We start from the raw sequence: 14,966 nt of genomic DNA, 5'->3' as shown, positions 1-14,966 counted from the left end.
AAAAAAAAAAAAAAAAAAAAGAAGAAAAGACAGATGGAAAAGCCAGGATCTAGACATTTGGGAAGAATGGAGGGGGTAAGACTGATCACCTTTGTTGTGAAAAATGGACTTAGGTTGTGAGCTCAGTGACAAGGCTTGAATGTACCTAAAATGGATTATTGATTTCTTAGTGTGCTTCCTCTGAGAGAGGGGCAGGGGACCAAGAACTGTCCTAACAGCTGTTAGGAGAAAACAGCTGCTCTGCCCAAAGTGGGAGCATGGAGGGCAAAAGCCCTCTGGAAGTCTTTGGGACTGAAGATTTTAGAAATAGTAACCAACATTTCCCCCAACACTTCCTTTTATCTCATTTCTCATTGTTCTAGGCTCACTGCCTCAAAAACAAAAACCAGAGAATGTGAGACAGGTAATGAGAAGAAGAATGAGTTTGAGAGAGACCAGATGATGAACAAAGCTTCCTTACTCCCAGACAAGATAAAGACTACCTGGTCTGGGCAAAAGGGTGATGGAAGGAAAGTCAGATCCAGGTTTTTGGTGATTTCCTAAGAAAAGTGTTCTATGTCCTCCACCCTGGGCTAAACTGCTGGAAGTAGAGATGTTGGTAGTGGTGGCAGAAGGATTTGAGGGATTTGAGAAGAGAGGAGGCCTCTACCCTCCTTCCCCAGGTAATTCCTAGGGAAGTGTCAAGACTAGAGGAATGGCAGAGAGGGATGCCCAAAGAGCTGGGACCAGAACATCACCCTGAGTTCCCCATGCATCTGCACATTCTACACAGCACGGGGTGCTATGGAGACAAGAGGACACCTACCTGGGGAAGGGAATCCTCATGTTAAGTTTTCACTCCTGGAAAGAATGTGGGCTTAACATAGAAATTAAGGGTGGTGCCTGTAGCTCAGTGGGTAGGGCGCCAGTCACATACACCCAGGCTAGTGGGTTTGAACCCAGCCCAGGCCAGCTAAAACAACAATGACAACTGCAACAACAAAAAAATAGCTGGGTATTATAGTGGATGCCTGTAGTCTCAGCTACTTGGGAGGCTGAGGCAAGAGAATTACTTAAGCCCAAGAGTTTGAGGTTGAGCTATGATGCCACAGTACTCTACCCAGGGTGATAGCTTGAGACTCTGTCTCAAAAAAAAAAAAAAAACACAGAAATTAAGTTCAGTTATAAAAAATGTATAAAACTCATATTTCTTGCATGTCTAGATTTGCAAAGTCACACCTGCTTCTCACACCTTACAAGGAATAATCCAAAGGAATAAGCATGCTTAACCTGGAACAAAGCAGCAGAGACACAATGGCCCATTGCACGATCCAAAGGACATCATGTGAAAGAAAGCAGAGGAAAGGGCGGTGCCTGTGGCTCAGTGAGTAGGGCGCTGGCCTCATGTGCTGAGGGTGGAGGATTTGAACCCGGCCCCGGCCAAACTGCAACAAAAAAATAGCTGGGCATTGTGGTGGGTGCCTGTGGTCCCAGCTACTTAGGAGGCTGGGGCAAGAGGATCGCCTAAGCCCAGGAGCTGGAGGTTGCTGTGAGCTGCGATGCCATGGCACTCTACCAAGGGCAACAAAGTGAGGCTCTGTCTCTAAAAAAAAAAAAAAAAAAAAAAAGCAGAGGAAAGAGTCTCATATGAGAGGGAGGTTGGACCTGGAGCAGAAGGTGAAAACCACATAATGAAGTGGTAGTGATCAGAGTAACTAAGGTGAAGCTTTTCAACGACCACAAGTGTCTAAAAATGCAAAGGATGACTTTAGAGGTAGTGAGCTCCTCAGCACAAGAGGCTTTTAAGTAGGAGTTGGGGATGCTGAGGAGATTTCCGGGAGCTTGCTCTCGAGGCCCAAGAGGTACTGTTTCCCACACAAGAGGTACTGTGTGCATCGAGAAGTCTTTTATAGTTGTTTACAGGTATAGGGATGCTGTATCTGGACCTGTGCTTGGTAATCTGCCACCCCAAACAAGCACTGAGAAGGAAACAAGCAAGGAAGGGAAGTGAAGAGAGGGCAATCTCCCAGCCCTTTGCAATCTCATACCCCTTCTAGAAATAGGAACAAACACTATTTCCCACAGGACCCAAAGGCCAATATACCAGTGTTATAGATAATACGTCCTCTGGTAGGCCCTATTCTAGGCCTGCACAGCTCCCAAATGTCCCAGACCCTAAGACTGGGCACACCGTGTTAGGGGAAACTGAGACTGAATCCAGGCTCAGCTCAACAGTGCTGCCCCCACCCACCCAGCCCTTTCTCCAGGCTCCTACCCACAACATAAGGGTAAGTGGGTGAGAGGTCCTTGGGGATTACTTCTCCAGTCCCTCCTTCCCTTACCTGATCCAGGCCAATCTGCCTGCATGGGAAGGAGAAGGTAAAACCCAATGGGAGACTCTGCCCGCTCAGGCCCTGCTTGTCCTGGAAGTCCACAATGCAGTCCACGATATGGTCAAAGAGCTGTGGAGCAGGGCAGGTCAGGGGTGGGCCCTGCCCAAGCCCTTCACCACCTCTGACATCAGGGCTCAGGCTGTGAGTACCTGCTGCCCAGAGCCTTGGGCCACACACTCAGGGATGGAATAGACCTGGCTGGTGATCTGCACACCTCCTGTGGCCACACGCACCAGGAGGACTCGGAAGTTGGTGCCCCCAAGGTCCAGGGCCAAGAAATCCCCTCGCTCTGTAGAGCAGAGATCCTCAGTGCCAGGACAGAGCTGTGGCTCCATCCCCAGCACACACTATGACCCCAGAAGCCCATGACCCTAGTACAACACTAAGAACAGATCCTTACCACTGCCATTAGGTGTGGCCCGAACGTAAGTTGGCAGCATGCGGAGAGAGGAGGCCTCCCCTCGGAGCCCCCTGGCCATGGCCTCCTGCATCTGTGCCTGCACTGCTGCCAGCTGCTTGCGGTTCAACCGGAATGGTGCCAGGGTCTCCTCCAGCAGGAGCTGGTGGGCAGCTAGGCGGGCAGCTACTGCAGTCACCATTGCCACACCCTGTCCACCCCCATCCACAGAGGGGACAAAGGAGACATCACATTGTGGGGCCAAGAGCATTACTGTATCCTGCAGAATGCTGGAGAACCTACATAGACACACACCAGACACACCAGATTTGGCCCCTGCCCATCCCACCAGGGCTTGATGATGCCCAGGCCCTGTCACCTTAAATCAATTCAATTCTAAATTTATGCTGTACACCAACTATATGACTTTTGCCCCCAGTGAACACCACCCTTGCACACACAGGGAAGCACCTTTTCTCTCCTTGGACATCTGGCCTCCCCTAGCTCAGGTTGGCTCAAGAGACATTCATTTACACTGGCTAACACACAGAATCCCAGAGTGCCCTCTGGGCGTGCATCATACTATATCTCTTTCACACACACATGCACACACATTCACACCATCTGCTCACACGGGATCATGTTTCCACAATACCTGGGATGCTGCTCAAACACTTGGCCTCCAGTAGCCACAGCGACCTGAAGTGTTTGATGCTCCCGACTGCGCTGGAGGCGGGAGAGGACAGCGGCCAGGGCAGCGCCACAGAGCTGGGCAGCCCGTGTGCACACAGCTTCACACACGTGCTGCACAAGCTCAATGTCTGAGGCCTCTGGGCTCAGGCCTAGGTCCTGCAGGATAGCATGGACACGGGCTACTCCAGCAGAGGGGCTGAAAGGGATAGGTTGCTGGTTTGGGGCTCAGGAGGTCCAGAGGCTCTCCATTCCATGAAAGTCCCATAGCTACCTTGGGAACAGAGTATCTTCCCCTCTCCCAAGCCAAGAATCCCCTTATTTCAGCCACTGCCTCCCCCACTCACTCCTCCATCTCAGCAACGTGCTCCAGGAGGATGCTGCCTTGGCTCAGCAGGGCAGGGGAGGTGTAGCCACCAAAGAGGACTCCATGATGGGCCAAGTGAACAAGCACCAGCCGTACCAGCTCACCCAGGTAAAGGCCTCCAATCATTTTCTCAAACCTGCAGTTAGGAAGGGTGGCTGCATGAAGCTTTTCCTAAGCCCTCAGTCTAGCTGGCCCCATCTCCAAGAGCTCCTAAAGAGGGATAATTATCCCAGTGGCCTCCCACACTGAAGGATCCAGAAGCAAATGGCTCCCCGGAGGATAGCTGGATAACTGTGGATAACTGCCCACATCCCAGTGCCCCTTCTGACAGGTTAGGTTCAGAAGCCTCCTGGAAAGGCAGCAGGCTCCAAAGGAAGGCAGGGAACACTTTGTTCAGCTACTCCCTATCCCCTATTCCTGTCAGGGCTGGCCAGAGTCAGAAAGGAGGGCGGGCTATGGGTTGAAAACTCTGGGTTCTAGAACTCTGAATCTGGCTGCCCCTCCTCGTCAAGGAGCAACCTGAAAACGCTCAGTATGACTGGGAGAGACCTAACGCCCTGAGGGCAGGGCAGCAAAAAGAGCTGACTAGTGACAAAATAGTAAATCAGGGCACCCCACCAAATTACCTCTGATCCCCAGGATTCAGGGACTCATGGTCCAGGGCATGGTCGAAGGTGGTCAGCACTGGTCCCAAGGCCCCATTGTCACTGAAGGAGCCCCATTCAACGCTGACACACATGCGACCACGGTCATTGTCCAGTACTGCCACGTGCTGTGCCTCCTCCATGTAACATGCGTTGGTGCCAGTGTCTGGTAGGGATAACCCTGTCATAGACTGCTTGCCAGGGAGTTGCACTCCCACCCACCATCAAAAATGGTTTGTGCTGGGCGGTGCCTGTAGCTCAAAGGAACAGGGCACTGGCCCCATATGCCAGAGGTGGCAGGTTCAAAACCAGCCCCAGCCAAAAATTGGAAAAAAAAATGGTTTGTGCCTTACCTACAACAAGCCCAACCTCACATGGCCTGACCCCTGGCTCACAGCCCATCATGGTGCCCACTGTATCATTCACCACGGCAACCACGTCAATGTTGTAGGCCTGGACAATGGAGAGGGCAAAGGTCAGGGCCAGCCCAAGTGGCCAGAACAGGTAACTGGTAGATGAGCAGGGCTGGAGCCCAGTCTTACTGGAGATGCACAGAGTCTATGAAACACACATGTCTGCATGCCCCACACATTTGTGCCACATATGCTCAGGGCCCCATCCTAAAGGAGGTTTTCCTTCCTCCCCCCACTCAGGCATTTAGGGTCATAATTGTTCCCATCCCAGCCATCACCTGATCCCCTACAGGATCAATATGAGGATCCTAAGACTGAGTGCCTCCTTGAAGACTGTACTCCACTTGCCTCATACTCAACCTGGCCAGGCTTCCAAGCCCATTCCTCCCAGTCCTGACTTCTAACCACTGCACGCAGCACCACGGACATTAGTCCTGATGGAGTGCCTTTCTCTGGCACATGTCCTTCTCTGAGACTAGACCTTCCTCCCCATCCCTGGCTTAAACACCAGGCAAACTTCTCCTTCAAGTTTCTGCTCAAGTAGCAGGTGTTCCTCCTTGGTGTGTCCAGAATCATCTGAACATGTCAACAGGGACAATCCTTTATTAGAATTCTTTCTCTTGATGGACACAGTGGCTCACGCCTGTAATCCTAGCACTGTGAGAGGCTGAGGTGGGTGGATTGTCTGAGCTCATGACTTTAAGACCTGAGCCAGAACCAGAGCAAGACCTTGTCTCTAAAAAAATAGCCGGGCATTGTGGCAGGCGCCTATAGTCCCGGCTACTTGGGAGACTGAGGCAAGAGAATTGCTTAAGCCTAAGAATTTGAGGTTTCTGTGAGCTATGACACTATAGCACTCCACTGAGGACAACAAAGTGAGACTCTATCTTAAAAAAAAAAAAAAAGAATTATTTCTCTTCTAAGGGCCAGGCATGGTGGCTTATGTCATGATCCTAGTACTCTGGGAGGCCAAGGCAGGCAGATTGCCTGAGCTCAGGAGTTTGAGACCAGCCTGAGCTAGAGTGAGACCCCTGTCTCTAAAAAATAGCCAGGCATTGTAGCAGACACCTGTAGCAGTAGTAGTCCCAGCTACTCAGGAGAATGAGGCAAGAGGATCACTTGAGCCCAAGAGTTTGAGGTTGCTTTGACACCACAGCACTCAACCGAGGATGACAAAGTGAGACTCCGTTTCAAAATAAGATTAATAATTCTTTTCTTCTATACTGTGAAGACTTTTAGGACAGGATACAACTCTTTTCATGTTTGTTTCCCCAGGGTCCTAAACATTTATTTGATCTTTCTTACCTCAGTGATTTTCACCTATAAACTGGTAATGGTAGAAACATGTACCCCAGGGTTAGACTGGATAAACGATATGAAGAGGAAAAGAAAAGGCTCTCCCAGAAGCACAGGCACAGCCCCTGTGTGCCAGGCCCAAGCCAACATGGGCAGCCCTCCTATCACCCCTGCTTCCACTCACCCCCAGCCTCTGAATGGCATCTCTCAGCAACTGGACTACATCCTGGCCTTCCACACCACTGCACCTAAAACCTTTGGTCCAGGAAATGAGGGTACTCTAGAGGCAGAGAAATCAAGTTACTTTCATGAGGCTCTAGCCCCTCCCCACCTACTGTCCCCATGCCAACTTCACCTCACCCTGTCTAGGCCCGTCTGGTGGCAAGGAAAGGAGAAGCTGAACCCAAGCTGCAGACTCTGACTGCTCACAGGGTGAGTGTCCAGGAACTCAGCTAGGCAGTGGGCAGCAAAGTCAAAAAGCTGCAGGACAAGTTGGGGGCTTAGCCTTGCTCACCTGAGCCCCAGCCACCCAGCCAGACCTATGAACCCCAGAAGCTGGGCACTGGGCACTCACCTGCTGGCCAGGACCCAGCATCACCTCTTGAGGGATCACAAACTCCTGGCTCCTGGGCACCACCCTATGCCCCTCAGTACCTGTTAGAGTCACCCATAAAACACGCAGCGAAGCCCCTTTGGCCCCCAGCTCCAGCACTATGAAATCTCCTTGCTCTGGAGGGCAAACAGGTCACAGAAATGCATGTAGCTGGCAAGACCAGAGCCCTTTGCCTCCCAGAAAAATCCCCAAGGCCTGCAAATTCTCGTCAAGGGCCCCTAGAGGTGGGGACAGGGATAAGAAATCCTCCCCCCCCACCCCCAGATCAGTACCCTTTTCCAGGCCTGGCCACCCAGCTTATTCTACGTCACCCACCAGTGCCATGTGGGGTGGATCTCACATATGTGGGCAGCATCTGGACAGCAGGGACAGGGCTAGCCCGTTCCTTCAGTGCCTGCTCCATGGAAGCCAGGAGGCTGGCTTGGATCTGCTGCAGTTGTGCCCCTGTCACCTTGAACTGCTGCAGGCACTTCTGCACCTGGGAGAAACAAGCCAACATTGGGAAAGATGCTGGCTAGAGTGCTGCCTGAGCCCCCTCATAGCCTTGCTGGTCTCCTCAGTGCCTGCCCTGTCCACTCATTGCCTCTTCACACACCCTGGCTCTTTTGCTGCTCACAACCTGCACCCAGCTCCAGCTTCCTCAGAATGCTCCTGGAGAGAGAATCCTCCTTCCTCCTGCTACTGCCCCATTCTCTCATGGCTCCTTCTCACTTCTCTACACTCTGTATCCTACTACTCTTCTGCTTTTAATCCAGAGTTTGGTGAGACCTTCCCTACCACCCCCCCCGCCCCCATTGCACCATGACTGATTGTTCTCTGGCCCTCCAGTACCCAGAGTAAGAGCCTCTTAGTGAGTTGTTGAATGAACAAAAGAATGAGTAAATGTGTGAATTAACTTCAAGTTAAAGTGCCCCTTTCCTAACCCACTCTCAGACTCTGAGACTGAATAAGCCTAGCACAGGAGCATTTGGAGATCACTCTGCACAGGACAGTCCTTCCTTCAATCCATCATCCTTTCCACTATGCACCCAGTACTAAGCACCATATACCACACAGCCAATCAAGTCCTGCTCTTGTGGAGCTCAGATTCCAGTGTGGGAAACAGAAAATAAGCAAATAAACATATACTATGGTTCTGGTAGTGCTGGTGGTTATTAAAAGGTGGGGGGACAGGGATAGAAGTTGCAGAGTGACCAAGGGAGAAAGATATTTTTAGATACAAATCAAAGTGAGCTTCCCTGAAGAGATGACCTATTTGAAGGAAGGGGAGCAAGCCATTTGAAGATCTGGGAGAAGAGCATAAAGGGGTTTTTCCCAGAGCAAGGGGATGGGTTTGAGGGATGACCAGGCCAGAGTGGATCAGAGTCTGAATGGAGGGGTGAAAAGGTAGGGACATCTGAGGATGTCAAAGGATGGGACAGCTCAGCTTCTTTCTTTTTTTGAGACAGAGTCTCACTGTGTTGCCCTTGGTAGAGTGCCGTAGCGTCACAGCTCACAGTAACCTCTAGCTCTTGGGCTTAGGTGATTCTATTGCCTCAGCCTTCAGAGTAGCTGGGACTACCAGCACCTGCCACAACACCTGACTATTTTTTTTGTTGTTGCAGTTTGGCCAGGGCCTACTCACTGAGCCACAGACACCACCCTTTTTTTTTTTCTTTGAGACAGTTTCATTATGTCGCCCTTGGTAGAGTGCCGTAGTGTCATAGCTCATAGTAACCTCAAACTCTTGGTCTCAAGTGATTCTCTTGCCTCAGCCTTCCAAGTAGCTGGGACTACAGGTGCCCACCACAACACCCAGCTATCTTTTTGTTGTAGTTGTCATTGTTTAGCAGGCCCAGGTAGGGTTTGAACCTGCCCTGGTGTATGTGGCCGGCGCCCTAACCACTGAGGTATGGGCACAGAGCCACATCTCAGCTTCTTACTCCATCAGAAGCTTAAGAGCCCCATGTACACACTTTTATACAAAAATCTCCCCTGATGACTCTCTCCCTCATCCTCCAAAGAAGTCCTCTCTCACAGGAACTCTATTCCAAAGGCTCATTGCTCCAAATTGGACCCATATCTGTGAAATGATAACTCAGGCACTGGGACAATGAGGCCTCTTCAGGGAAAGCCACAGAGGAGAGATTGCCTATTGAGGGAGATGAGGCCAACCTTCTGATTTATGATAAGAAAGGGAAACAGATCTCTAAGGGAACAAATAGACCTAACTGAAGTGCTAGATGTCTAGTTATATGTTTACATTACTGCATATCCTTCCACCAACCATGCATGCTAAGAGTGATTATTCCTATGTTACAAATGAGGAAACAGGCTCTGAGAAGCCAAATCATCTGTATTGCCCAAGCAGCTATGAAGGGGAAAGGTAGTTTGAAACCAGATCTGTCTGACTGCAGAGATGTTTCCACATAAAGGAAAAGCCTTGTAAAAACTAGCAACTTCCCATGAAAAGAACTCAAGGTTGATAAAAGTTGCAGGAAAGAAGAAACTCCAAGGCCCAGCATGAGAAAACTTACATCTGAGTCCTCATTCTGCCACTTTCTGGCTGAGTTGTCCTGGGAAAGTCACATCTTTCTCTCTGAGCCTCAGTCACCTCTTGTGCAAAACTGAGAAACTAATAGTACTCAGAAGTCCCCCAATGCCAGGACTGTGTTTTGTTCATGGATTATATGGCCTCTGGCCTGAGACAGACTTAAGATTTGTTGATGGAATGGTTGTGGTGGCATAAGAATTAAAGGAGATAATGTATTTGAATGTGTAAAGTGCTGTTCAGATGTGAGTAATGTTTTCTTATCACTTAATGAAAACAGTAGAGTTATGGATAAGTCAATGGCTTGAACAGATTGATGTTTTCCTTCTTTTTCCTCCTGGGTACATTGAGAGGTCCAAGAGAAGAGACTAGGAGGTAGCAGAAGCTGAAGACAGACAGATGACTTCCTTGGCAGATTCTGATGGGCCACACACCAGCCAGGAGAAACTATGAGAGTCTCCTGGCCTCCTCCCCCTGACCCCAGGAGTGGAGGGATACCTCAGTCAGGAGAACAAGGAATAAGGCATTAGAGAGCCTGTAAATTCAGTATGGCTTCAGTGCTGTTTCCTTGAATCAGCTTCCTGTGCAGATTAGTCTGGGCCCATCACCTCAACTCTCTGAGCAAGTAACCTCTTCTATCTAGCAGGAACAGCAATAGTACCCACTTCTCAGAGATGCCCCAAGGACTAAAAAGACAGTAGACATGAAGCACTGGACTGGTGTCTGACACACAATGCATAATGAATCATGGGTTCCTTTTCCTCAGAGCATGAGGCATAACTGGTCTGGAAAGGCTGACTCCACGTTCTGTCATGTGACACAAAGATTTGGGGGGGAGAGTTGGGAAAGGGCAGATATGGGGTTGGGCACTGACCAGGCCTGGTTAACTAATCTTTTCTCAATCTAAGGTCATGGAAAGGGGAGTGCAGGGTGAGGCCTGTGATCCTGTATGGTGGCCCAAGACTTTGGGAAATTTGCCATTCTTTTGAAGTCCCCCAACGCTAAGGGGCATTCTTTAAACTGCAGGTGTACGTAACAGAGTAAACAGGACAGATGTGGGCCTACACAGGAGTCTCAGGAGAGAAGGACAAGAAGTGAGAGAGGAGATGATCACAGGCCCTAGAGCAGGCTGTGCAGACACTGCAGCCTAATCACTGCTTATTTCTGGGGCCCAGCTGTGGGCTGTGTATAGAAGAAATGTTTCCAGTAGGGCCTAGGGCATAGGCTGGACAAGGGAGAAAGAGGGAACATGAAATGCAGTGAGAGGTCATGCCCCTACAATCTGGGAAATAAGCCTAGTCAAGTAAGTGTCAGAATAAACCAGAAATCTAAAGAAACCACAGGGAATGATACAGAATGTTTTAATGGGCACCTCCTCTATGCAGATTCTTTATTCCACTAGCTCATTTGGTTATCCAGATGGTGAGGTGTATTAAACTTTATTTTCCTCCATTTTACTGATGAGGAAACAGAGACCAAGAGATACGAAATGACTTGAGTAAGTGTTTCCTGCTAAAGGGTGTGGTATGCCAGGGCTTCTAAATCGTGGTCAAGATGACAGAAAAAAAGAGAAACTCACTTCTGAGCAAAACTCAGGCATGAATTCAGCACTAAAATTGTCTCTGTGTGCCTGACTGCCCATGAAGAGGGAGACATGCAGGAAGAGCTCAGAAAGTGGGAAAGGAAGAGGTTCAAGATCACAGCTTTTTATGAGAGACTCCTAGGAGGCTTATCTCTGTGGGCTGGATGTTACAGAAACATTTCCAGCAGGGTTTGAGGAATGGGTTGGACAAGGGAGGAGGAGCATGAAATGCAGTGAGAGGTGATCTCCCCACAATTTGGGAGCATCATTCTGGCTTACGTCAACACACTTGGGGCAGGGGTGGCACCTGTGTGGCAAGGTGAAAAAAAGTGATACGTTTGGATTGCAAACACCTCAGCTCAAGCTCCTGTTATGTCTTAAAATCAAGCCACATCACCTTTTTAAGTCCCTTTCATCTGTAAGATAGGTAGCTAGTTACCAGATCAGGTATGAAAGGTTCAGTAAATGGGAAAGGGTTTGCATGTGTCTGAGCCCAGAGCCTGGCAATAGCTTTAGTCACTCTCCTCTTAAATGCCTTGAGTAAGCATGAAACCCAGTGCTGAACTTACCAGTTCTGAGCTATTTGAGGGACAAGGCAAGCCTTTCTGGGAGCAGCCCAGGGTTTTTTCCTCATGCAGCAACCCTACAGGCCCAAGGAAGTCCATGTGGTTTCACCTATAGGAGAAAAAGGGACAACCTGGGTCAACCACTTACTCTATAGGCCCTGGGAAGCTGTAATCCAGATCAACTTTCTTCTTTCTGAACAGGACCAGGAAGAAGCTGGGGGCAGAAATCAGAACCTCTGACCATTAATGACCCTTTAGTAGTAAACGAGAAGGCCCTTGCTTTCCAGAAGCATGTTTAATGAGAATGCACTGAGAAGCTTGATTTTAAATTCAAATGCCATTCATTTATTCATTCTGTAATTTGTTCAAATTCCTATTGATGCCTACTGACAGATGAAGTAGACCTGGGCTCTGCCTTCAGGGACCTCAGTCTTACCAATAATTACAGTATGGTTAGGACAGGCAGTGACAGAGATGGCCATGTGTAGTAGATGGACATACTGCTGCGATCAGGAGGTCAGGCTCAGGTTTGGAACAATGGGTGTGAGGTAAAAAGGAATCAAAGATCTGGCAGAGAAAGAAGCAGGCTGAACTGTAAACAGTCATTATGCCAGACTAAGGCATGAGAATTTCATCCTGAAGGCAAGAGGAAATGTGGGCAGGATGGATCTGTGTTTTGAAAAGAGATTTCACTAATGGTGTCACTTTAGGCAAGTCATTTATGACTTCTTTGGATTTCAGCTTCATCTGTAAAACAGGAAGAAATAGCTACTCTCACAAGGTTGTTGTGAGCACTAAATGAAATAACACTTGGGAGACGCTCTATGAAATATAATGTGCAACACAAAGGTCAGCTCACAAGTGGGCAGCAATGGAAAACAGTAAGAGTCCTGTGCTCAGAGCTGAGGACCAGCTCTCTCAACCTTGAGGCCTAATTTTCCTCATCTGTGAAATGGGGACCAACATATGTCAAAGAGCTGTGTGGGGCAAAGGAGATAATGAGAGCAAAATAAGCTGCTAGAGCACACAGTCAGATTTATTTAGTTGAATCGAAATTAAAACTCTATAAGCCTCAATTTCTTCCTCTGTAACATGGAAAAAGCTAAGTTCCTGTGATGATTAAAGGAGATAATGATCCTTTGCACACTATAAAGGACTGTAGAAATATCAGGTATTTTGTGCCAGGTAGCTAGAGGTAGCATTGTTGTTCCAGGTGGTCCCTGAGAGTCCTTAGTGATTCGGTGCTGTTAGCGGAAACACAATGGAAGGTCCAATACGGGTAGAAGGCTTCGCCTTTTCTTCCTTGCAACAGCAAAACTTCCAGAAAGAGTACTTTTCTATCCCTGGAACCCCACTACCACCTTTTACCCCCATCAGTCTCATTAATTTGCCCTCCACCTGTGATCTCCTAACTGCCCAATCTCAAGTCTCTTCCTCACTTTCCACTCAATCCCACCTTGTCACAGGGATGCAAAGCCATAAGCCATTCTCTCTGATACAAAATTCTCCCCTTTCCTTGGCTTCAGCAGCCAGGCCCTCCTAAGCTTCCTTTCTGAGTCTCTCATCGTCACCATCAGTAAATTCTCCTCTCTCCCTTTAGATAATGGGGCTTCCAAGTTTGGGGCCATGCCCTCTCTCTACATTCATTTTATCTTATCCCTCCTCAAGGTTTTATTAAAACCTCCATGTCAGGACTAAATCTACCCATCCTGTTAGACATCACTATCCAGATGCTGGAGAGGATCTTCAAATTCAACAAAGTCACATTCATTTTTTCCTTCACTCTCCCCCGCCCCCCCCCCACAGGATCAAGGAGTCTCCTCGCTCACATAGCCATTCAGGTTGTCTGTATACCTCCCTCAGGCTCACCTCCTCTGTGCAACTGGGTATCAGGCTTTGTGAAAGAGTTCTGTGCGCCCCCTTCTCCGTTTCTGTAGGCACTGCCCTAGACCATCTTGGGATCTGATTATTCCAGTAGTTTCCTGATACCTGTTCCTAGTCTGTTTATCTCCCTGTCCCACACTCGAGTCACCTCTGCCTTGATACCCAGCACAGGGTTTGGCACAAGTATGTGCTAATACAGCTTTTTAAATCTGGAAGGAGGGGAGGAGGAGGGAGAGGAGAAGGGGGAATGGGTGGAGGGAGGGGGTTGGAGGGATCACTTCTGTGGTTTATCTTACAAGGGTACAAGTGAATCTTTCTAAGAGTAGAATGTGAACGTTTTAAAATAATAAATATGAAAATGACATGAAGGCTGTGTTGACCAGTTTGATGGAAGTGTTTCGGATTGTGTGTGAAAACCCCACACTGTACCCCAGAAGTGCATTAATGTACATAGTTACCATTCAATTAAAAAAAAAATCTGGGAGGGGGAGGAGGGAGTTTATTTAGTAAATGAAGAAATCAGTTTCTGCCAAACCTTCCCCAAATCACATATATCCATACTCAGTTTCCCCAAATCTGTCAAATGGAAATGTGGTATGTTTATTCTAAATGTCATAGGTCTCTTTCAAGAATAAAATGAAGTAACCAAGGCAATTACCTTTGAAAAGGACTGAGGGCCACAAACGTGACCCTCTCTTTTCAAGGCCCAGCTAGCCCAATTATCCACTCACTCCTTTACTCTTCCTTTATCCATTCAGTTATTTATTCAACACTTCTACATGCCAGAATCTGTAAAGCTTGGCCCAAGTAATCCCAGTATTTATTTTATACCCTAGGGAAATGTATTCAGGTCAACCTTTTCCAGCTGATACCCTGGAAAGAAACAATGTCTCCTTCATTACAATATCCCCAGCATTCAGCCCAGGGTCTGCACATATTTGACCTAGGGACCTCTTGGCTTCCCTTTGCTGAATGGGCTACATGAAGTGAGATCTCCTTCTGAAAGGTAACCCAGGGACCCTTGCTGAAGTTGGGAGCCACCATCAAGGACTAGCTGGCTTAATCTTTCCAGCCTCCACTTCCTCTGGTGTGGGTCTCTGTCTTGTGACAGAGGAAAAGAAGACAGCTGGAAATGAAGCAGGCAGGAATTAGACCAAAGAGATACTTACTTACCTGGGAGACAGAGAAGTTAGGTCTGAGCTCTTCTCTCGATGTGAGGCACCCTGGTGACCCTTTTCTGTACCCCAAAGTGACACTCGGAGATGAGCTGAGTTACAATGTCTCTAAGCCCCACCCTCTTCCTTCACCATCACTTACCAAACACCAGCTAATTCAGGAAAGTACACTTCCTTCCAAGTCTGCCCCCAGAGGAGCCCACAGTAGGCAGGGCCATGGTACAAACTTAAGCAAGATGACCACAGGAAGCTGGAGCCCCAAATTAGGTCAAAGATTCTGGGACATTCTCTTTGCAATGCTGAGAACTCTGTTCATTTATAAACACTCAGAGTCTGACTTTTGAGGTGGTAGCTCACCCCTGAAAAAGAGCCAGAAGAACCTAGCCTGGGAAATATGCAGGATAATAGACAATTTTCCAAAATGTGGTAAGTATTGA

At 48.5% G+C, this 14,966-nt stretch overlaps 1 protein-coding gene across 1 annotated transcript in view; it reads right to left on the bottom strand.

The window, feature by feature from the left end:
- The window catches only part of HK3 (hexokinase 3), an 18,813-nt gene extending 4,185 nt beyond the window's left edge, over positions 1-14,628 (bottom strand). The window contains exons 1-13 of the mRNA XM_003781903.3: positions 14,528-14,628; positions 11,474-11,579; positions 7,108-7,270; positions 6,754-6,908; positions 6,540-6,659; positions 6,364-6,459; positions 4,824-4,923; positions 4,453-4,636; positions 3,807-3,962; positions 3,425-3,658; positions 2,773-3,068; positions 2,522-2,661; positions 2,322-2,441 (exon numbers count right to left, since the gene is read on the bottom strand). Of these exons, the coding sequence (XP_003781951.1) occupies positions 2,322-2,441; positions 2,522-2,661; positions 2,773-3,068; positions 3,425-3,658; positions 3,807-3,962; positions 4,453-4,636; positions 4,824-4,923; positions 6,364-6,459; positions 6,540-6,659; positions 6,754-6,908; positions 7,108-7,270; positions 11,474-11,569 (1,860 nt within the window). The 5' untranslated portion in view covers positions 11,570-11,579; positions 14,528-14,628. The remainder of the gene's footprint in view (positions 1-2,321; positions 2,442-2,521; positions 2,662-2,772; positions 3,069-3,424; positions 3,659-3,806; positions 3,963-4,452; positions 4,637-4,823; positions 4,924-6,363; positions 6,460-6,539; positions 6,660-6,753; positions 6,909-7,107; positions 7,271-11,473; positions 11,580-14,527) is intronic.
- Between the last annotated feature and the right edge of the window lie 338 nt (positions 14,629-14,966).

This window comes from Otolemur garnettii, unplaced genomic scaffold (assembly GCF_000181295.1).
Source record: "Otolemur garnettii isolate 467f Iridium unplaced genomic scaffold, OtoGar3 scaffold00003, whole genome shotgun sequence".
Classification (NCBI taxonomy): Eukaryota; Metazoa; Chordata; class Mammalia; order Primates; family Galagidae; genus Otolemur; species Otolemur garnettii.
This window is presented reverse-complemented; position numbering and strand designations above follow the sequence as displayed.